Genomic DNA, 24,413 nt, shown 5'->3' with positions numbered 1-24,413 from the left:
TCCTTTCACCAATACTGCCATTTACAGGCTGTGTGGTGAACCAGCAGGGAACTGATGTGGCTGAAAATCAACCCGACCAGGAAAACACAAAAACCCCACCTTCCCAGATCACCTCTAAACTGCTTCACCTTGTTCATCATGCCCAAGGGAGGGTGAGGCTATGAGCAAGAAGGAACAGAAGAGAGGATGGGAGTCCAGCTGTGGGCATCTCCCAGACTTCTATCTGACTGAAATAACAACCCAGCTGAAGCCAGTTACACTGACAGAGTTTCTTTTCAGAAGAGAAACAAACAAACCACAAAACAGAAGTAGCGGCCAGTTATTCCAAATTATGCCTGAACCACCTTAATTTTAAAAACTAAACAAACAGCAAATTCACATGTAGAAGTGACCTCTTTAAAACCTCATTTTCTGACCATGATATCAAATTCACTTTTTCCCCCCTAAGGACATATGTTTTGACATAATAATTTTTAAAATACCAGCAAAGTATAGAGTAGACCCCCCCTTACAACAAAAATTATCACATACTTACCTAGAACAGAAAGGTCAAAATCCTTCCTCACTTCTCCTGCAGCATTGGTCACTACACAAGTATATTGACCTTCATCTGCTACACTTGTGTGTGTCAAACGGAGCGTTCTGCCCCCTGAGAAGAATGCCAAAAAACACACAATCATCGAAGTCCTGCTCCAACCAACATGCTCCCAAGTTGTCTGCGCTCTTAGTTTTTTTTCTGTTTTCGTTAAATTTACGGCTGTCAATTTTTTAATGTGGTCTATCACTTAATGTGCTGTGTTTTGTTGAACAAACAGTAAGAGAAAGTGACTGACCTTACTCCTACTCCCATCATTTCTGTATGTCTGCTCAGGCCCTCAGCTCCTCAGTACTTTTAGATCTGTGCTTGATATTGATCATACTATTCTTTCTAGTCAGTAACTTCCAAACTACCCCGACATATCCCATGTTTTTTCCCCTCCAGAAATTACATTTAAATTAACTTTGAGGCATTCTGACACTTTCTGAGAATCTCTGGAGGAAGCCAGAGAGCAACCAGAACAATCACTGAAAACTTCGAGACACATCTGTAGAGTTTTTGCAGAGAAAACTCAACCTGCTCCACACAGGTCACTCAAACTACATAATTCATTGGTCAGCGCAGGCGCTCTGGATGTGGCAGGAACACTGTGTTTGCAATATGTGGGATTTTCATTCACGTGAGGACTGTGCTGTACTGAGAATCTCGAGGAATATACAGGAATAATAATCACAGAATCATCTCGGTTGGAAAAGCCTTGAAGCTCCTCCAGTCCAACCATGAACCTCACCCTGACCGTTCCCAACTCCACCAGATCCCTCAGCGCTGGGTCAACCCGACTCTTCAACCCCTCCAGGGATGGGGACTCCCCCCCTGCCCTGGGCAGCCCATTCCAACGCCCAACAACCCCTTCTGCAAAGAAATCCTTCCTAAGAGCCAGTCTGACCCTGCCCTGGCGCAGCTTGAGGCCATTCCCTCTTGTCCTGGCGCTGGTTCCTTGGCTCAAGACACTCATCCCCCCTCTCTGCACCCTCCTTTCAGGGAGTTGCAGAGGGCCATGAGGTCTCCCCTCAGCCTCCTCTTCTCCAGACTAAACCCCCCCAGTTCCCTCAGCCGCTCCCCATCAGACCTGTGCTCCAGACCCTGCACCAGCTCCGTTGCCCCTCTCTGGACACGCTCGAGTCATTCAATGGCCTTTTTGGAGTGAGGGGCCCAAAACTGAACCCACTCATCGAGGTGCGGCCTCACCAGTGCTGAGTACAGGGGCAAGATCACTTCCCTGTCTCTGCTGGCCACGCTATTGCTGATACAAGCCAGGATGTCATTGGCCTTCTTGGCCACCTGGGCACACTGCTGGCTCCTGTTCAGCCGCCTGTCAATCAACACCCCCAGGTCCCTCTCTGACTGGCCTCATCAGAGCCTCATCGGGGGGGGGGGGGGGGGGGGGGGGGAAGTGTGTGTACACATAAAAAATTATGTTTATTTTCATAAACACATACAAACAGTCCTTAAAGGTATTTTCACATGTACAGATAAGCAATAAAACTCCACTCCTTTCTTCCAGCATTTGTATTAATTGTGCCATCAATAATTAACAAGTGACAACAGTACTGGCTTACATGGAATGTTTTAAAACAACAGATTTCTCTTCACACTATAGCAGAGCAGTTCTCAGAACACATTTGCACAGACATGCTAGTTTAGAAGAAAGAAGATTAGCAAGTACGTTTGACCAAAGGACCAAGAATATCCCCACTCTGCCATAGCAGAATAACTTCTCTTTGCTTCCTTTTTGGCAGAGGAACAGCAAGACAAACATCAGTGAGCATTTAAGTGTGAAAACAAATGTGGTAGCCATCCTTCAGCTTCTTCCAGTTTCTCATTAGCAGCTCTCCCATTAGCAATCATTACCATCACATCCGAACCATGCATCTCCTGCCTGCAGATATCCACAGGGTCTCATTATTGGGATATACGCCAGAAATTTATGTTCCTGGTCAAATACTTTGAAGGAATAAACTGCTGACCTGGTTAATGAATGTGCCCAAGAAATTCTACCTGCTGGAGAAAGTACTGTGAGACTGAGGAAGGCTCAGTTCTTGCAACCTCATGTCACCATGATCTCTTCTCCCACCCACACCCTGAACAAAGCCATAAGCAGCAAAACGAAGCAGATATCTGCCTGCAGGAGACTGTCACTTTCTCTGGCATCACATACCATAGCACACCCAGGGTTCCAGTGCTGAGGCAGGATATTATTTTCTACATTTAGCTAAAACTTAAAGTTTTCTCCTTCCTAAAGCTAGTATGTGGCTTAGTGCATGGTCTGCAAGGAAAGCAGATGTGGTATGGTGGAATTTTCTTTTTTTTTTTTTTCTAAAGGATGTGTAGGAAGCATCATCAAAAGGAAACATCAGCATAGTATCTGAATGAACAGATTCAAAGTTGCCAGCAGTGTGTCCACACATTTAAATCATCTGCAACGCCAAGTATGCTTTCAATCAACAGAACCAAAATCTTGCTTTGGCAAAGTATTTTACCTCTTAAATTAGTCAGAGGGGAATATTGTTGTTATTGTTGTTTTTTTTACAGCTGTAGAAGCACAAATAAAGTTCCAAATGCCATGTTGGTTACAGTTCACTACCACAATGTGTCGTTTTCTGAAGAACTACTCAAAAGCACAAAGTTTGCTGGAAAACAAAGCACTGAGTTCTGGCCTGTTTCCCCACTCCCACTGCAGCTAACGTTCAGAGACAATAAACATCTTTTTGTCTCTCACCCTTCCTGACTCTGCAATATGGGTGGTGATATTAGTGTGGGTGTAGAAATCAACAGACAGAACAGAAACAATCAAGCCCAGAAGACATTATTTTTGTTGATGGCAACTTTTCACAAGAAGGAATGCACACCAACTCAGACAGTCATATTTACACCAGATAACAACCAGACACCCACTCCTTTTTCCATGTGCCACACGTACAAATGGGAAAGCAAAACACAGGACTATCTGCAATGTTAAAAGCTACACTGATGAAAAATTTCAGCTTCAAATCCAGTGTTAGCTGAGCTCTAAACACCTTCCAGTTCCTCTACCTCTCTGATAGTTTTCTTGTGGTCATGCTGTAGGATGGCTTGGCTTTGCATGGTGGCTACATCAGAGTAAGAGAAGCTTCATTAAAACTTATTTTCATGAGATTTCTAGCTGTGAGTGGCAAACCCACGATCAAAGAAATATCTCTGTTGTCATCTATACATCTCAGTTGCAAGCAGATAACTAATTACTTCTACACACTCCACAAAGCTGATTCCCAGACACACCAAGTCAATGCAAAACGTATTGCCTGCTTTGTATGCATTTGCTGTTTGTAGTCTCAAGGGCTGCTAACTTAGTTTCCTATTGTAAACACAAAGTTTTAACATCATGCAGCTGCCAGGCAAGCACTCTCACTTTCCTGTGGTATTGCAGGAAGATGGTTTACAGGAACAGGCACTGAGCCCTTCCTATTTGGGACACCTCTGTCAACTACTACTGTCATAAAAGGCATCTAAACTAGCTCTTTGTGGGTTATTCCAGCTTAAAAATCGAGGTCCCTGATGAATTGGATCTGTTTCTCTGCTTGCCTATCATGAGTTTCTCCAGATCCCTTGGATTAGTCTTCTTGCTAACGCAGATCACCTTTTCTTAGATGACATTCTGAAGATCAGATTCAGTTAGCTCTAAGGCCAGGAAGTATTTACATGCATTAATTTGAGGCTCATTAACAGGCTTCCCTTTGTTTTTATATTCAGACCCACAGAAATGAAAGATGTGTTTTGCTTATCGTCATTTGTATTGTCTCAAATATTTTTCCTCTTTAAAAGGTAAAATAACTGCCAAGAGGAAGAGGTAGAGAAAACTAATCATATGCGAGTGCTAATGGAGTATACACATTGGCACTGACAAAGCAAGATGGTACCACCTGACATATTTCTGGAAATAAGCATTGGACTAAGATACACTAACAGCCAGAATTATGGCTTATTCCATGTAACAGACCAAACAATTACCATGCCTTTGGCCCACGCACATAAAGTTTGGTAACAACTTTAAAAGTTTACATCAGCTATTCACCAGGCACTCCAGCCAATCTGACCACATTTACTGAAAAACTTGGTATTGAATAACAGTTTCTCTTCTCTGTCTCTACAGATTATTAAACCAAACCTTCTTTCATGGGAGATACCTACACTGTAGATGCAGAGGGCCCTTCACCCCCTTCCCCTCCCCCCCCCTTTTTTTTTTAACAATTACAGCTTTTGTACCTGAGAGGATTCGCACCGAGTTGTTCAAAGTGACAGGCCACCCATTCTTGAGCCACGTTATCGATGGCAAGGGAATTCCTGAAGCTTCACAAACCAGAGAGATGGGATTCTTCTCCACAATGCTGATGTTTTCAGGCATCTGCAGGTAACCAGCAATACTTGGGGGCACTACAGAAAAGAGTAGACAAAAGCCATACTTCGGAGCAAATAAAAATTAATTCTGCTCTCAAAACATTCTGTCATCCAATTAATAATTCACTGAAGCTAAGATAAACTTGGCAAGTGAACAGCTACGAAATGGAGACATTTAATACTATATTAATGACAGTTTCTTACTGTGTAATGGCATGGAAATATTAGAATTAAATTATCTCAGTTCTATTACCTTTATTTTATGGCTTAAGATCCATAGCAAGTAAGAGCTTACAGTAGTTCTGTCCATTCTACGCCAATTATAATTTCTAGTATTTAATGAAACACTAGGGAAAATTCTAACACTGACAGAATCACATGCTTTTTCTAATGGAAAGAATAACCCCCTATTAAAAACCTATCACACATTTATTTTTAGCTTTTCTTTGGTAGGAATAAGAGTATTTCCACTTTGGAAGCAGTTCTGCAGTTCTACAGTTCAGACTTCAGAACATAAAGCCTGGGGTCAAGAATTGACCAACATCCTCCAGCACTCTGAGTAGCTTGAGGAGGTTTGAATTTTCTCTATACTACCCAGAAGTTTGATCATACAATACAGCGAATATTCCAAGTAAAATATCAAACCGGTAAATAATTTCAGCCTCTCGTTTTCAATAAGGAGAACTCCTGTGTTTACCTTCACAGTAAAATATGAATGTTCAGTGTTTGACGAAGAGTAAAAAGTCCTATGCAAAAGCATTACAGTGGCTGTAAAATAACGTGATGTTCTGATCAATGCCATTAAGTCAAATTATGGAGATGAATTATAGTTGGAGGTACCATCTTTAGATTCTTTTGATTGAGCAAAATGAGAGAACCTGATAATTAGCTACTTGAGATACTGGCTATCCTCAGGTAATGGTCCTTTGCTAGCAGCCACTAGCAGGGTGCTCTTGATTAAACCTTGATTTCTGTCTCCCACAACAGAATATTTCCCACCATGACCCTCACCCCAATACTGTATAAAATTCTACCCTATCTTGCTTTTCTCCTCTTGGGAGATGGAGCAACTGAGGGTGGATGGATATTAACAGGACAGAGGTAAGATTCTAAAATATTCAGGAGTTATAAAATCAAATTTGGATTTTTGTAACACTGCAGTTGAAACTGCATCACTGATCCACAACTGAAACTGCATCCCATGTAAAGCCTGTAATAGATAGAGTGGTGCATTTAGCTACACAACTACTTCTTGGATGTCCTTGGGTGAATTTAAAGGTCTAAAGCGCTTCAGTTATGCCTGCCCCATTTGGCACATACTCACCATGAACATTCAAATCATATTTTCTGTCAGACAGTCCTGCTGCATTGGCAGCAACACAGACATAGCGGCCGGTGTCTGACACCTGGGCGTTCTTCAGCTGAAGAAAGCGACCGTCCTGCAGGATCGCTACGTCCCTGCCACTGGCCAGCGGACGGCCATCCTTCAGCCACGTTATTGCTGGTTCTGGAACGCCCTGTACCTTGCACTCCAAGGAAATTTCATTTCCTTGGGTGATGACAACTTCTGATGGGTGACTACCACTATTTAATATGGTTGGTCGAACTATGAAAGAAAAAGAAACACAGTATAGAAAGTCAACTGGAAGCTACATTTCAGAATCTTCACCTGTTTCTGAACAGAGCAACAATCAAGTTTACCAGATCAACATTTTAATAAAGACCAGTTATTGCAGGTTACTGCTGGCAAATAAGTTAGGGGCACTCTGCAATTCATAGCATTTTACACAGGACCGAGAAAAGACTCCCCCACCCCCTCCATCCCATAAAGTACTTTTTAAAAAAAAAAAAACAAACCAAACCCCACCAAACATGACCTTACAGGCAGTTTTAAAAAGGCAAACTGGAGAAAGAATTAAATTAGACTGCCCCAAATGCTGTCAATCCCTACAGATTTTTGAAGATCTTCTCTTTCATGGGATTGTTTTAAAATACCTCCTTTTATTCCTGACTGAAATAAAGCAGCAGCAGTAAAATCTAAGGGAAATCTAAGTTCAATTAGTTGTCATCCCTACTACAGTTTGGTGAAAACAAACATTACACTACCTAAAGAGGTTACATCCCTGTAATCATCTGTGGTCAAATGCACTTTCAACAGGTATATGCAATGTCTTGGTCAAGCTCCAAGTCGCCAAAATTTTAACTACTTAACATTCTCCTGAGAGTACCCTTAAATTGTCCTATATCTAGACATCACTCTCCGAAAATCTGGCAGCTCAACATCACTGTACTGATAACACTTTCATAACGTAACTCTATTGCAGAACTGGTAAACTATGAACAGAATTTTTCAGGGTAACTTACTGTATACTTGCAAACTGTATTCTTTCTTTGCACTTCCAGCTACATTTGAAGCAATACAAGTGTAAGATGCAGCATCAGACTTCTCAGCAATTGAAATTTGTAGCTGTCTGCCTCCAGATAACATCCGCACCCTTCCTGAAAGGTCAGCCACCAGTGGAGATCCTGCAAGAGACATTCTTTCAGATAAAAACACAGAAAATGGTAATGAGCTTGCTCATGTGGTATAAAGTCCACTGGCTCATTTAAAAATTACTTGAGCTGCGTAATTGTCCGTTTTAGAACTGCTCTATCAGAGTTTTCCCAGACATCAGAAACTTCACACAAGCACATTCTGAAGACTTCTCATATTAATTGCTGACTTCATAACATACAGCAAACTGAGCTAAAGCACAGTAACTCTTACCACACTCATATCCATCCAGAAAGTTTTGGACACTTCCACTGAGCAGAAAATACAACACTTTCAGTAAAATATGACTCATCGTCCAGTATAATTGTCTCACCCAGCACAGTCAGTGCTTACAAATACATAATTTAGTTTTCAGAGCCGGACCATCCGTGTATTGTGTGTCACACAGCACACGTGCTTAGACTTCTGCCCAGGAAATCCTCAGTAGAAACATGACAGCAAAATAATATTGTATTCTCTGAGCAGAATTTTCAGTCTTGGAGACCTCAGATTAGGCAGCCATCTTCATCTTTACAAACTGCAGGGAGACTTCACGACAGAAGGAAATCACTTGCCACTGATAATTTTTACAAGCTGAATTTTCATTTTCCACTTGTGCATCTAAAATCCTCTCTACAAACAAGTGCACCAAATGCACCAGATGAAAAATCTGGCTCTTGAGTAACGTTCCAAACTGTACTACTTTCTAACTGCCTTTCCAGACTTTCCAACAGGTTTAAGTTTCCTTTGTGCCATTTAAGTGTATGCACTTTAGCTTTGCAGTACATTATTAGAACATGTTATACAACGCCTTTTTGGCTTCCTCTTAGGCAGGGCTTAAAAAGAACTTGATAAACTTCATTTTCTCTGAAAATTTTATGCATCAGAAAACGTGTTTTGTAATTAAAATCTCTTTCCACAAGCCAAAATTAAGGTAGGCACACACCACACCAAATTGTGCCATCTAGAAAAACACAGATGAATAGGTAAGATTGATTAATAACACAAGAAATACCACACTGGAAGAGTTCAACACCTTATTTTGTCTAATATTCTGTCTGCAACAGTGTCCATGTTGAAAAGAAGGTGCTAAAAATACCTGCTTTTGTCTACTGATTCATAAGAAGGTATTTGTGTCAATGTTCCTTTAACCCCTAAAGCAAAAAGGTGTGCAGACTACTCTTAAATATTAAGATGGGATGAGAGAAAGGTTCAATCCCAAAAGCAATTACTACAACTCAATACGTTTTCATCACTTGGCAGTATGCTATGGCTGCAAATTTAAAAAGAACTCGGTGAACACGTCTGTGTTATGCAGTGGATCACAGGGCAGAGACCCTCCACTCAGCACCACGGGACTTCAGAGTGACTCACAGCCCTGCCGGCTGCGACCCACAAGTAAGTCTTGATGCTGCCTTGCTGCACTGTGGTAAATAAGCATAGTGAGAGGGGTTAAGTGCTTCACAGTCCATTTTTAAGTCAGTTCAGGAATCTCTTCACCGTGCTTCTCTTGCCCCCCTTTAGGAATAACGACACCTACTCCAAGAAGGGATGAGGTAAAGAGAAGGGAATAATCTACTACTGTAGTTCATTTTACTCAGTATCAGGACTGTGCAGATATCTGCAAGCTTGAACTCCTCAGAACAGAACGCACCATCTAAAATGTTCACAGGAAAAAAGAAAAACTGGCAGGTCAGAATTATGACATTTGTTGTACGAAACAGACAACGAAGAGTTACCCACCATTCTTTTTCCAGGTAAGACTGGGTGGAGGGATGCCACTAGACTCACATATCAGGCTTATCAAGCTCCCTTCAGTTACTGTCAGCTGAGAGATGTCCTCTGAGCCATAAATACTTGGTGACACTGAAAAGAAATGCCAAAGAATTGCAGCATTTGAAACAAAACATTATCAGCCAACAATAAGATCCAAACAACCCTCATACAAATTTGTCCCATTATGCTCTGAAGCAATTACAAGGGTTGTATTCTCTTGCTGACAATGCAAGCCAGATCCTGGGTAGGGAATAATATACTTGTAAATGACTGCATCTATCCTTCCAGCCCCTGAGGTCTGGTGCATGCACAGGCTCTATTTCTGGCTTCTGAATGGACTTCAAAGGACAAAGCTGTTTCTGTGAATTACGTAAGCGGACTCCAACTCTAAGAGCCTGCCTCATTCATGTCCCTAGCTAATAAACCTACAGATATCATCATTAGACAGAAAGTGATTTTTAAAATTCAGCCTAAGTTTTCCCTTTGAACTTTTCCTGCATCAACACACTGGCTGCCACATCCAACGCTAAGGAGCCCACCCCTTCGATTGCCCTACTATAGCAGGGTGCCAGCTTTGCTCCTCAGCTCTGCGACTGTAAACCAGAGGCAGACAAAAGGGAACACTGGTTTCCTCTCTGATTCTCAAAGTCTTAACTTTGGTTCCACGACTAGAGAAAGGATAATTGCCTCCTTGAAATCAGGCAACCATTTGCATCAGAGGAAAATCGTGTACGTAGACACAAAAAAAAAAAAAGCAGAGGAGAACACAGGCTGAAATTGGTGAATAAAATCTCACTAGTGAATAATTATCCAGCACATTTTTAATGCACATGACAGTAGACAGCTGCTTCTCACACTTCTTACTCTTTATTTAGCAACAACCAGATGTATGGGTTTTGGAACAAGTGACTGCAAAGAGCTTTATTGTACTGCATGGGCTTCAACCTTTCATTTGCCCTGCTTCTAAGTCAAAAACTTTGTGCCATTCTCTAGGGAGGTACGCCTTACATTTAACACATGGGCTGGTTCCTGGAACTGGTGTTGGCTCTCAAGGTCTCACCAATCCTCAGAATGATAAATTTCCTGGATTGAAAATACAGCAAGCGGGACTTTTGGTCCCTGGGTGTAAACAAAGACTCCCATTCTAAACAGTTAGATGACCTTCACAGGCAACTTTTGGTTTCTATTAGGCTTATTCCATTAAAACTGCTAACTAGCAAAGAACTATCCCTCCTCTCAAAATCCTACTGAAATGGTCTCACTGCACAAAAGAACAAATCCCTATCTCTCCAGTAGCAAAGGTCCTCTGCAACACTGCAGATCTTACCAACCTGGGGAGGGAGAGATGAGAGCTGAAGATGACATGCACAGCAAACAGGTATATGCTTTAGCACGGGGAAAATTGCATGGTCTTGCATGGTACTAACAACATCCACCTCTAATTTAAACACCAGAAATGTTCTTTATTAAAAAATAATGACAGAATTCTGTACTAAAAATCGTAGTTTTACTGTTACAAACCCTGTTAGATAATTCTAGTCTTGTGACTTCAAAGCAAGAAATTAATTTGTAATAGCAAAAAAAGGCATACTTCGATTTGCATATGGGGAGAAAATGATGGTGGAAAAAACCCAACCAAAATCAATTCTTAAAATAAATGTCCTAAGTCACATTCATCATCTAGCCATAGAAAAATGTCATTACAGCTATTTTTATGACTTTGCAGAGCAAATAAAGCTAGATAAACTGGCTTTTATTTATCTGTATTTCCACGCTTAAAGTGGGAAGTTGGTAGGTTACTTTAAATAGCATTAGAGTGCACAGATAGGAGCTATGGATACAAAAGCAGTTAGTTATATCTCTAAACTACTATCACACATGCAAACCCAGCCTGACAAAGGCCTACGGAGTAGCGGGTATTAATTTAGAACCAAACCAAAGCAATTTGGAAAATGTGTGTTCTTGGGACTGTTAAACTACAGCAAATATAACAACATCTCCCTGCACGAACCTCAGCAATTAAGTGTTTATGAACTACAGAGGATTTTAGTGTCTCACATTATAATTTCACTCTGAGCTCCATTCCCATTCCTGGAATAAGCTTAATAAATCTTACCCCAAATATTGACATTATAGTTCTTTTCAGTTTTCCCAGCAACATTTGTCGCTTCACAAGTGTAACGGCCAGTGTCCTGTACTTGAGCTCCTTCAATCTAGGAAGAAAATGAAAACCTGGATTTCTTCTTCTTACATTGTTATACAGGGAGAGGTTGCTCAGGTTTCAATTTTTATTTTCACATCTGTCTCCCTAATTATTAATAATATTAATAAACTCCTGCAAAATCTGTACACAAACATCCAGGTATCTGTGACCTCCCTCACTCCTCACCCACTCCTGTCTGTTGCACCAGAGGGCCTAATGCTGTCCAATCCCTAACGGGTACCTAGTGCCCTCACGGTGGCTACAACTCCCCAGAAAGCACTCGCCACGAGAGCCTGACTGCCCAGTTTACCTTCAGCACACTTCCATCTTCAGAGATGCTAAGACCTGGCTTCTTCAGCAAGGGTCGTCCGTCTTTAAGCCACGTCAGCACAGGGGGGGGAATAGCGTTGCTCTGGCAGAGCAGCTCCACTGCTTGGCTGACGAGCACTGAGACGTTCTGTTCCTCTCCCATGATGTTTGGTGGAACTACAGCAATAAATCAAAACAAAGGACCTTTGGGCATTGCAGACTTCCCAGAACAAACATACTGTGGAGCTAACGGTTTTCGTTTAACAAAGTGACAGTTACTACCTTTCTGACACACAACTTCAGCCTCCTTTATATCACAAAAAGCACTGGAATAATTTTTGTTACTTACAGTTAATATCCTCTACATGAGATACATGCTAGTGAAGTATCAGCTACAGAGAAACCATGTCGGTAAGCCAAGACTAGCAAAAATGTACTTGAAATATAGCTAGAAAGGAAAATCACCAGTGTATAAAGAATGGGGAAGTACACTCCTGCTAAAAAAGAAAAAGAGCTGATGAGTGAAAAAGCTCACAAGATAATGATCAGACCCAGAAGCTGAAAATGTCTTAAACTGTTCCAGACAGTGCCAAGATGGATACTTGGCTTTAAGGAGAACTCTGACTTTAAAAAGAATTTTCTCCAGAGATGGCCAAATACAGAAGACAGAATGAGAACTTACACGGTTGCAGCCAAGTGAATGGGTTAATGACTTAATCATCAAGTCAAAATCTACAATTACTTTATTGTCTATCTGGTTTGTCTGGTATCTGCTAATTATTGCAATTGTTGGCACTGAGCACTATATTTAGATTTGTACTACCATTTCAGTGAAAACCTCATCATTACACTATTATTTCCTAATTATAGCGTAGAAAAATCAGCTTTTGGAATGAAAGTTTTCTGTGTAGAAGAAATTAGCTGCTCTTGAACAGATTTAAGAAAACATGTTTCCCCCCCCCCCCCCCCCATTTTTAGAAGTATTTGTGTTTCCACAGTCAGAAAAACAAAGCAACTGAGAACTAAACCTTGGAACACAGCAAGTCAGCAATTTTCCATGGGGAAAGTGTTTATGGCTGGAGTCTAATAAAATGGCAAGGAAATATTAGACTCACAAGATGAGCTTAAATGAAAAGGTTAAAGACCAAAACCTGCCATCTATGGCTTTGTATCAGTATTCATGGCTGAACTGGACGTCCTTTGGTTACGGCACGCTGTACCGTCGGTCAGAGGAAATGGTCTGAGACTCATCAGGCAGCTCTGAGCTGCTGACAGAACACTGCCACAGCAAGAGTGCTCGTGTGGGACACATGCTGGCAGTGGTGTAGGCTCTTCTGCCCTCCACTGCTGCTGCTCACCACCAGCTCCCTACCAGAGGTTCCCTCTGGTAGATCAGAGCCCGTGGGACAGAACTTGGAAGCGCTTGTCGTGCAGGCTGCAGCAGGGCAGGTCCCAGCATCACCAGCACAGGTGACGACAGCGAACTGGGGAGAGCAGAATTGCTTTTACTGGGCTGCTCAAGCATGATCTAGAAAAGAATTCCTGTTCGTGGCCTTAATGTTCTTAAATCCTTAAAACAACCCATAGGGATTCCCTTTCCTTTCTTGTCATTTAAAAACATAAAGCGCATTCATTGTAAATTCTTGATATTAATGCCACGTTAGATCTGCAATTAAAAGATTTACAAAATCAAAACTCTCCTAGCAAGAATTACTTTGCCTGGTTATATGTATTCAGTGGGATCTTTTTGCCTGCTGTGCACTAAGACTGTTCACTTTGCCCCAAAAAATTTGACCAGGGCCAAATATAAGAAGCTTTACTGTCCCATTTCCTTCACTTTTTAGCTTTGCAGCCCATTACTCCAGAAACTGGATGTCTGATCGCACAAAATATTGGGGTAAGAAGAAGGGAAGCAGTGGGACTCTCTGTGAGAAATACTCTGGGCTTCACTCTGAACAAGAAGATACTGAATTAATTAGTACACATGAGATTATAAAATGTCCCAAAGTGGAACTCAGTAAACGAGCAATACAAATCTTGAAAGTCCTGAAAAATAACATTAATAATGAAGCTTTGTTTTACTTGCACAGGAAGCACTAAGCAGAACAGCTGATTTCACAGTTTGGAAATAATTTAGGGAAAAGTCTGGTCTCTGTGGATAAGAAATATAGTAACAAAAAAAAAATCTGTCTATCTTACTTTCTTTGTAGAACTCACAAAGGCCCAGATTCTTTACGAGTGTTGTGGAACTGAAAATTGGAAGCTGATCCATTACTGCAGAAGGCAAATTTATTTCCAAATACTTTTCCACCAATTACTTTTCCTCTCAGCTAAATGAATTGAAATGTGTTCAAAAGGAAAGTGAGTTTATGAAACAGAGACAGACACTAAAGCATTTGTTTCTGAAGGAACAGGGTTTAAAATTAATCTAATTATGTTCATGGTAACTATATGTTAGCCAGACTGTTCCAACTCCTAGGCTGGCTCAGCACACCGCACATTTCTGACCATCTCAGCTCCAACTGCACTCCAAATTATTTTCCTCCTGTGACTTCTTAATTAGATTACCCATATGAAGCGAGTAATATTACTTTTTGGTGACAGCCTCACTCAAGATGGCCCCGCAGCTGAGCTCAACCCTGGCCAGCTCCTAATACAAGAGTAATTTTAAAAGCATTAGTTGTGTATGTTTAATTTCAACTAGCTAAAATGGACAGAGCATCCACAAAATAAGAGAAAGAATAAATATATCGATGCTACTTTCATGGTTACATACACATAAACACCTGTCCTCAAACTCCACAAGGCACTTTCATATGCTTTGCTGTAGACATAAAACCTTCCAGCCTACATTAACCTCGAGCTTGCTCGTCATGCCAGAGACCTGACCTTCTGAACTGCCCCTTGCAGATGCAAGAGCAGCCGTGACTCAAGTCACGAGTATTCTAACCACAGTGCATTTACAAGGAAGTCAATTCTGAAAGCCAAACTCAAAAACAAATAACCTGGCCAGCTGTCCCTATTCACCTTAGAAAACATCCAAACTTCTAACTTCTCCTGCAAGATTTTCCAGATTTCTGCTTATGGTTGCCATCAAGCCAGAGACTGGCAGACCCAAATCAGTCCTCTCTCCACTGACCTACTGAAAGCAGAAGCAAAACCACAAAGGTTCTTCAATTCCAAACCCCTCTCTCCACATCTGGTACCATAATGATTTCTAAAACAAATGGCAGATCATTGTTCATCCTCATTTCACTGGTGTACAAAACCACTGAGCTGTCCAGGGAAGCGTAAAACTTGCTACAGTCAAAGTCCCTGGCATTCCTCCTGGCCTTTTGATATCTGTACATCACCAATGATCACTAAGAAAGGAATATGAAAAGGCATTTTATACAAGTCACAAGAAATCAGGATGAAGCTCATACAAGTTACAAGAAATGAGAAGGAAGGATGAATTCACATGAGTTCAGTCCATAAGATTTCAGAATTAACTTACTGACATAATCTGGAAAACTGACAGAGTACAAAAGCTAAAGATACATTCCCTCCTTCTTGAAGGAGACAAAGTTGACTGGTTGGGCTTAATACAGTGTCATCGTTAGCACTAAAATAGTCACCACCATTTAGGCAAGCATAGTAAGCTCTGGAAAATGCAGCAGAAACTGGAGAGCTCTATGGCAAACTCACTTTGACTCATTCTAGTTCAATAAAGACAACTGAGCTCTGGCCCCAGTAATATTTTTTGCCTGTGGGTTCTATATATATTTTTTTTTTTTTTTAAACACAAACACACATTTTCTCCTATCATTTATAAAACAGCCTTTACCTATTAAACTTATAACTTCACTGTTGTAGCTACATTTCTTCAAGGATACACAGAAGAACATCTATACATACTTTAATACATGTGTACATATGTATATATACTTACACACGCACACACACCTTGTCCCTTTGCCTTTCAGTATGGATTGTAACAATTTTTCTTCCATGTTGCTAAAGGTCTGGGCCACAGTGTGTTTAATTAAAGCTCCATGAACAGTTTTCATGACCAAAAAAAAATAGAGGGATTTGTCAGAAAAATCTCACCATAAACTCTGAGATCAATATCTCTCTGGCTCTCGCCCGCAGCATTCACTGCAACACAAGTGTATTTTCCTGTGTCACTGATCTGAGCACTAGTCAATGCCAAGACTCGGCCCCCAGACAGAACCTGGAATACAAGCACGACACACTGCGAATACAGGCCTCAATGTGAAACACAAGCAGAGAGAACTATTAGGTTTCATTTCAAAATTAAATACTTGTTTTGCCACTGCTTCCCACACTCTGTTGTTCTCTTTTGACTGCAGAAGTCTAACTCGATGCAAGTCCACAGGGAACTCCTGGCATTCACACATCTTTGCAGGATCCAGACATTCCTCCCTCTTACCAGTTTCAAACATCCCATCACACCTTCTGTCTGTGCTCTGTGTCCACAGAGTATACATATTTCCCCACCCTCCTTTCAGATAATAGAATTAGCTTTCAAAAACCAACCATGCCCCCTCCTTTTAACTCTGAAATATCTCCTTACGTCAGTGGCCTTTCTTTTTTTCCAAATTACTGTTTTATGTAATGAGATATTACGTGATCTCGAGCTCTATGGATCTCCTCAGCGTAGGAACATGCTCCAATTTTCTCTTCTGGCCAGTTAAGTGAAAAAATTGTTGATGCAAACTCTTACACAGTATGAAATCAGTTGAAAGGACCACCTTATTTCAATATTTCCATATCTCCCACTTCACACAGTAATTACTAGAGCTAAACTTGCACCAATAACCTAGAGCAACTGGACTTGTATTTTCATTCCAAATCCTCTAACTTAATCTGCACCATTCAACTGCTCTGGTTTAAAAGCCCCCTACCACAACAGGGAACAGCACAGATAGCAGGATTTGATGGCAGTACCTGGAGTCCATCACTGAAGCTGGAAACAGGGCTACCATCCTTTAGCCACGTCAGAATAGGCGCAGGGATGCCTCTTGCTTCACATTCCAGTCGCACGAGATTATTAACCACCACTGCCACCATGTCACTGCTGCCAGAGATTGATGGTGGGACTGAAAACGAACATAACAGTATTAATCACAAGGAAATTAATGTGCTGCTTACTTTTGGACATCATTTCTCTTTCTGCAAGGCACTACATTGTTGGAAAGATTTCTCATGTTACTCCTACTGAACTCTTGTCATTTGTTCGCTCTGTGCCAAATCCCCCTCTTTCCTTGCATAAGCAGTCAGATAACTTCAACGAAACTACTGTGAGAAAGGTAAGCAGGACCAGGCCCACAGCCCAGAGGACAGCTGCGAAATCCAGGAACCACAACATAAAACCAGAAAAACATTCCCTCAAACCTTTATAATACTCCATTTAGACCTTTCAAAAGGCATTAAGAGTGGTGGGGATTAAAGAAAGAAGTTTATCATATAAACTGCATAAAGCAAATACATACTCCGAGTAATAAATTGGCTGTGCAGAGCATATGTGAACATTTACCAGATTAGACTGTATAACATCTGCTGTCTGATGATAAAAAACAGCTTAATGGAACATCTCAAAACACTTACTATAGAAGTACAGTCCAGCAAATTTTGTAGAGCCATGTTACAAAGGGAGACAAGAAGTATTAAAAAGGGAGATGCTTCATTTTTCAGGAGAATCAAAACCATTTTATTTGCTCCTACTACTACCTTAGTATTAAAGCTTTACAGTCAGTATCAGTACAAAACTTAATACTTGAAGTCACTCTTAGAAAGATATGAGAACAATGTGATCTACTCACACATATCCTATGTGAGGAAAAAGTATAAAATTCTGTACTGAAAATAAAATTCATTAATAAATTCAGCAAGCTCTAACAGCCTGTAAACTCAGGCTACCTACTTTTAGATATCTAAAATTCCCATAATAGCAGAAATGGCAAAAAAAGCAAGTGTGATTATTTATAATCTTTTTTCCCCCCACACACATGCACACAGTTCCCTTATTTCACTACAATAGCATCCATTGTTGTCAAATGTTTAAAAAATTTATAGTGGTGAGCACGAAGTGGAAAAAGTTAATAACAATGAAATCATATGAATATACTAAACTGGAATTCAAATGCTTCCTTCAGTAGGCCTGCCTAACATTTAATGTTAAGCCTGCAGTATCAAGCATTGTTTTTAATGCAAAAAAGATCTGATAATTTCTACCATAGTTACTGCATCCACAACACTAGTAACAACAGAAGTTGTTGGATATGACCCATAATCGGCCACCACAGGTGCTCATCCACAATGTCAACTGCCATGCAGAAACCTAGAGCTGGCTTTCAGTACATGCAGCAGAACTTTCTGTACTTGACACTTCAGAGTCTGTTCTCCATTAAGTAGTCATTCTTCCTTTCACTATTAAGAGGGGAATAAAACCTCAAGTTTGAGAAAACTCTTAAGTAAACTGGATGATAAATGTTCATGGTAAATTCAAAAAGCACTCTGTTGTAAGCCTGGCATGACACAAGCTGAATTAAGTAGGTTCATGGATAAGTGTTTCAGCTTCCTTTGATGTAATTAGTTCTGGCTGCAACTGCATATAATCTGTTTTCAAAGGGGAAACAATTGTATGTGGCTAAGTCAGAAAGTATTAGTTCCCTAGAAAACTCCAGACATATCCACTGAAATTCCACCACCCATAAAGACACACATATACTTCGGAGTTATTTTTCATTTTTCGGTTTAACCAGAATAATGACCTTGGCTCTAAATATTTCATAGGAATTAATCACTGGGTGGGGTTAATTGCCTTTGACCATGTCTTGAGCCATCAGTTTTTCCCCATGATGGTCATTAATTCCATGGAAATGTATTGCTCAACTCATTATTTGTTAATTAACATTAGTAAGAACTACATACTCTGTGTGCATCTCAGCTGGGGACACTGTGCCAAACTCGGGCCATAGTTTTGCATGGAAGAATCCCACAGAAAGCCAGCTACATGCATATGCATGTATCAAAGATAAGAATTTGGATTACAGCCCCATCCAAAAGCCACTGAAATCAGTGGAAAAGCTCCAGTTTGGCTTTGATCAGGTGTCTCATGTCTGCAAACACCCACATGTCCACTTCATCTTATTAGACACAGTGCATTTTTCTTTAAAACTCTTGGATTATGAGAGTGCATTTGATCTCTGTCCCTTCTTTATCTACTGTGAGCTTTAAAGTCATCTACAGCAAAACCCAGCAACTGCAAGGCCTTCCAAACTGATGAAGTGATAGTATAAATACCTCTTCCACAAATCTGGTGTCTCTGCTCATTCTTCCTAGAACTGACTTCCCTTACCACATTTTCCTAATTCAAAACATGTCTTCTAATGTCACAGAAATACAGAAGAGTGAATTTTCTTCCCTCTGACCCCTGCCATATCTCTTCCAGTACGACGGTGTGATGAGCGATGGTAAGGCTGCTAAGCAGACCTGAAACTTGAAAACTGTATGTACATGTTTTCCACAAGTTTTATACTACTTACTGTGAACCTGGAGACTGTAAAACAACTCAGCTGTGCCCGCTGTGTTGACAGCCACACACTTGTAAACACCAGTGTCAGAGATCTGAGCACCCTCAATCTGCAGAACCTGCCCTCTGTTCAGGAAAGTGGCACTTGCAGCGCTGGGAAGGGGACGATTGTCTTTGTACCACGTGATAGCTGCGTAATGAAAGGAAAGATGGAAAAGTTGCCAAAAATACCCCCATTACAAACAGTGGGGCCAAAGAGCCTTCAAACTTTCCATCTAAGTTTTCAGATATATAACAACAACATTTACAAACCAATATCAGTATTAGTCGTAATTAATAACAATAAAAAGTAACTAGAAAATGAGGAAATTAGTAACATTCGTGCAAAATACTGACTAGGTCTACAGAATTCGATAGAAAACGCAACACAATCATCCATGTGCACCATATATTTGTGAAAAAGTGTTCTGAAGTCAAAAAATTATCACACAAAACACAGAGGATTTACTTATCTCATACCAAGGTCAACAGCAGCTGTTTAAAAATATGCAATAATATGACTTTTTCACCTTTTACCCTAAAGTATTGCTACATTAAACTGAACAACCTGGGAGAGTTTACAGAACCAAAATGCAAGCAACCAAATCAATGTTCAACTGACAGAGTGAAAAACTGAAAATGAAGCCCAGAAACCGCTCTTACTCCAAAAGAAAAACTTCTACCAACAAAATCTGAGGACTTTTTTGCATCTCAGCCAAAAGATGGCACCCTCCATCAGCAGAACGTGTAACTAATGCTCTACTGGCATCACTTCACTATTCAGTTAGATGAAACTGCTACTTACTGAATCATTTTCTGTAGCACACAAGTTTTCCGTGAAAAACACCCATTCAAGAAATAATCTGACCTGACCAATGAAGAAGACTGCATGAGAGGTTCTTTCTTTTTCAGTGTGATGTTGTGCTATCACTTTTCTTAGCTAATGTCATATCTTGACATTAGTATGTAGCATCACACCATACATAGAAGAGGCGACCAAATTGGTTTTATTGTATAAATTATATGAACTCCATAATTTTGTTTGTTCTAAAATAACTGACAATTTGATGAGGGGGAAAAAAAAAAAAAGAGTGCAAAATGGATATAAAATCCTTATGTTTTTATAAAATTTTACATATTCCCCCAATAATTTCAAATTTTATTTTATGCAGGTAATAAATAGCTAATAAATAATAAAATAAATAATAAATAATAATATAATAAATAATAAAATAATAGCTTGCGGAGAATTAATTCTTAGTAATGTAGAGAAGGTGATCCCAGGTGCTCGTTTGAAATTTAGTGACACTTTTTTTCTGAAAATGGGACTATCATTAGCACAAGAATAAACTGCTAATACTGCAAATAAGATATTAGTTATACACTATTCACCAAGTTTTGCTGTACAATAACAAGGAGAATTACTCTCATATTAACATGTTATTTTTATATCCCATCAGAATAAGGTGGGAACAAAACATACACATCAGAAAAAAAGAAGGAAATACATTTTTATCTGCACATCTCAACAACAAAAAAAGATTAATTGAAAAAGACCTAATGCAAAAACCCTAGCAACTGAAAGAATCCCAGCAATGAAGTAGCTAAAATCCAGATCGCTTTAGAATTTTTTCAGTTCAAAAACAATTCAAAAGATCCATCAGTCTAAACAGGAGCCAAATTCCTTCATCTCTCACTTGGGTAAATGCCTATGACTTCTATGGGAAACTTGCCTTAAAAAAAAAAAAATTATAATTCCACAAAATGTGAGGAAAATAAGACACAGATATACACAGCCTAGTTTTCAAAGCTTAGAACATAAGGAGAACCCACAAATTCATTAGTGTAATTTATCATTGGAGCAAGCCACAGAAAGCACTGTACCACCCAGAAAATCTACTCATTTTCACAGACAAAGGGCCCAGACCAAACAAAGAGCCTCCTATTAATTTCAATAGACTTTAGATAAGGTCCTAGACATGGCCACACTTGACAGGCACACTCAGTACACAAGGTACTGTTTTAAGTCTGCCCTACATTATAAAATATTGATCTGACAGGGGAAAAGAGTGGATGTGTTTAAAGCTGATTTAGCAGAAGACTAACAGTATTCTTGTCCATGGACAGGGCATCACTGTACATGCAAGGGAGTAGATTATCCTTCTGGTTTTCATTCATTTAATTAAAAATGGTGGGATTACCAAGTTCCTCAACATTCCACATCAGCTGATATATTATTTCCCATTATACGTAGTATTTAATAGTTTCTAGCTAGTTTAAAACCCCACAGAATTAACTTCACATTCAGAATATCCAGTACTTTCAAAAGACATGTAGAAGTGAAAACAGATCTGATAAAAGGTTTTATGTTCTCAAAGGTGTACGTGCATACCTGGCAGAGGGTTTCCAGACACCCTGCATTCAAGATGGATTGGATTATTCACCACCACTGTTTCATTTAACATTTTCCCTGCATTTTCCAGACTGGGTGGTTCTGGGAAAAGACAAAGGCATCAGGTTTTCATTAATTCAGCCACCCAGCTAGGAAAACATCCAATCACAAAGTAATCTGCCCTCTGAGAAACTTTGGGCAATGAACTGCATAAGCTTCAACTAACTGCTGGATGACAGAGGAATTTCTCAAGAAAGTTTGTCTTTGAAATGGGAATACTCTTCTACTTATATAACCTCATTAGTGTTAAGAGGAATAAAACATTATTTTTACTACTTTTTTTTTTTCCAGGTAAAATGATACTCCAAATGGACTTGCAGGAAATGGGTGCACAACACAGAACAGTAATTCTTCTAATGTGGCAAGCTCATCTCACTTGAACTGGTATTATTAAACTGAGTGTTGTATGTGACTAATAAAGCAAGACTCTTTACCTTACTAAAGTTTATAAATCCACAACATGACAGAAAGACCAGATAATGACATTTTGAACATGAACACTGAGCACAAAAGAGGTGTTTGTGAGCATGGGACTGACACTACAATTAATGATGATACAATTATTACAGTATAAGATGAGTGCAGTTGCTCTACGTCTCATCTATGGAGATACTGCAATCTCTCTTCATTTCAGTTTAACGTTTTCCAGTTACTGACTTGGTTGGACAATAAAAGCCAACATAACCATACTCATTATGAGCATTTTGCCACAGTCCATTCCTGCACCTCCTGTATCTTTTGAAGATACTTTGCAACCACTTCTGAGGCAAAGAAACGTAAATCATGGTGAGAGCGTTTATTAACTTCACATGCAAACAACAGCTTCTCAAGTTTTCCTGATTCCTTTTATACTCTTTTTAGCTGCAAAATAAAATTCCTTTTAAACAGTCTGAAAAATCCCCTCGTAAGAGAATGTTTCTTTCCCAGAAAAGCCATTCCTGTAAAATTTCCCCATTGCAAGGTCACAGAGAATGCTGTTATTCCCAGAACACTTGGATCAAATTAACAATGCCGACAGTGGTACATCACATCTTGATTCAGAAGCATAAAGTACCCTTCTGAGTGGTGGGTTAGTAGCGATGTGTTTGGCTTCTCGGGACACCTCTGAACAGAAGAGTTAACTGGAAAGGCATTCATTTCTGTGCCCCTTGGTACCACAGGAGAAAGGCTACATCCCAAGACAGACAGCTTTTACCCTGACTTCTTACTAATGGAGTGGGACAAAGAAAGAAAACAAGGATGGATGTGCAGAGACAACAAAAATGCCAGAGCTTAAAAGAGAAAGGAATACAGATGTAAAAAAAAGCTGCCTTAAAACAGCCATGTTTAGCTTCTGACTAGAGGCAGAAACATTACCATGCACATGAAGCCGAACGTGCTGTTGGGCTTCTCCTGCAGCATTTGTTGCCACACAAGTGTATCGGCCAGCATCTTCCAGCAGGGCCTTGACAACTTGCAGAATACGGCCTGAAGACTCCAGCTGTACCAAAACAGAGAGCAGGGAACCACTTTACACAACGATCCCAGGCGGAGCTGCTAAGCGTAATGGCAAAGCAGATTATTTACACTGAATACAGCCAGTCTCATCTTTCTTCTAACCTGGGGCTAATATTCATGCAAGAGGTGTCTTGGTAGTTCAGAGACTTCAGTGTTCCTGGGACATCAGGATTATTAGCTGGACAGCTGTGAGGAGACCTAGATGACAGAGGGGCAGGCAAGCAAAGTGAAGAGGAGGCTGCAGGCAGAGAGAGCTGCCACTGGCAAGATGTCAAAAACTGCTCCAGCCTAAAGTAAATCAAAGCCATGACAAGCGCTCAACCCCCGGGAGCATGCAAGCAACTGGGAAGGGTTGCTCCTTGAAAGTCAGAATCTCACAGTGAGAAGGGAACGTATAGGTAGGTGCTGCAATGGCAGTGCTTATAGAAAATCTCATCTAAGCCCACCTGACAGTGACAAGTGGGGAAAGTCACCTCTGCCGCCTCAGCTGGCACACAACCATACCTTGAAGGTTAAAGTACAACTGAAAGGAGCCAGATGCTGAATTTACAGTCATGGACTCTTCTGATATGGAGATGTCTAATAGGATGCAGTCTACTAAACACTGCCGAGATACTGCCCTATCCAGGTAAAAAGCCTATTGCTCCTCAGGATGGATCTTTAGCATCTTTATATCACAGCACGGGGGAAGCAAAAGGAAAAGAAGCACTAACATGTATAATTTACTGTAATTATCTTTCATTGTTTGGATCCCATAAAACAGTAGTGCTTACTCTTATATTTCCTCTGGCTGTATTTACTGGTTGACCATCTTTTAACCAAGTTATGGAAGGGCTGGGAATGCCATTGGCTATGCACTGCAGTGTCGCAGGCTTGTGTATCACAACAGCTCGCTCAGAAGTCCCAGCCGATTTGATGGTTGGAGGAACTGCAGGAAGCACCAGAAACAAAAACGAAGCATCACTTGAACATACACATTTAAACATATAGAAGCAATACCCCACAGGTAAGAGCAGCTCTACTTCTATTTCATTTACTCTCATTTCCAATTTTTCAATATAAATAGTTACAGAAAATTTGAGCACCTTCTTGCCA

At 40.3% G+C, this 24,413-nt stretch overlaps 1 protein-coding gene across 1 annotated transcript in view; it reads right to left on the bottom strand.

The window, feature by feature from the left end:
* HMCN1 (hemicentin 1) overlaps positions 1-24,413 on the bottom strand; it is a 206,680-nt gene that overhangs the window by 69,985 nt on the left and 112,282 nt on the right. Inside the window, exons 35-47 of the mRNA XM_074833139.1 lie at positions 24,092-24,246; positions 23,178-23,301; positions 21,762-21,863; positions 19,344-19,520; positions 16,744-16,895; positions 15,883-16,006; positions 11,795-11,970; positions 11,398-11,494; positions 9,249-9,371; positions 7,337-7,498; positions 6,297-6,578; positions 4,841-5,008; positions 536-649 (exon numbers count right to left, since the gene is read on the bottom strand). Of these exons, the coding sequence (XP_074689240.1) occupies positions 536-649; positions 4,841-5,008; positions 6,297-6,578; positions 7,337-7,498; positions 9,249-9,371; positions 11,398-11,494; positions 11,795-11,970; positions 15,883-16,006; positions 16,744-16,895; positions 19,344-19,520; positions 21,762-21,863; positions 23,178-23,301; positions 24,092-24,246 (1,956 nt within the window). The remainder of the gene's footprint in view (positions 1-535; positions 650-4,840; positions 5,009-6,296; positions 6,579-7,336; positions 7,499-9,248; positions 9,372-11,397; positions 11,495-11,794; positions 11,971-15,882; positions 16,007-16,743; positions 16,896-19,343; positions 19,521-21,761; positions 21,864-23,177; positions 23,302-24,091; positions 24,247-24,413) is intronic.

The sequence above is a fragment of the Strix aluco genome, chromosome 8 (genome assembly GCF_031877795.1).
Source record: "Strix aluco isolate bStrAlu1 chromosome 8, bStrAlu1.hap1, whole genome shotgun sequence".
Classification (NCBI taxonomy): domain Eukaryota; kingdom Metazoa; phylum Chordata; class Aves; order Strigiformes; family Strigidae; genus Strix; species Strix aluco.
The sequence above is the reverse complement of the archived record's forward strand: the minus strand, read 5'-3'. Positions and strand labels throughout refer to the sequence as shown.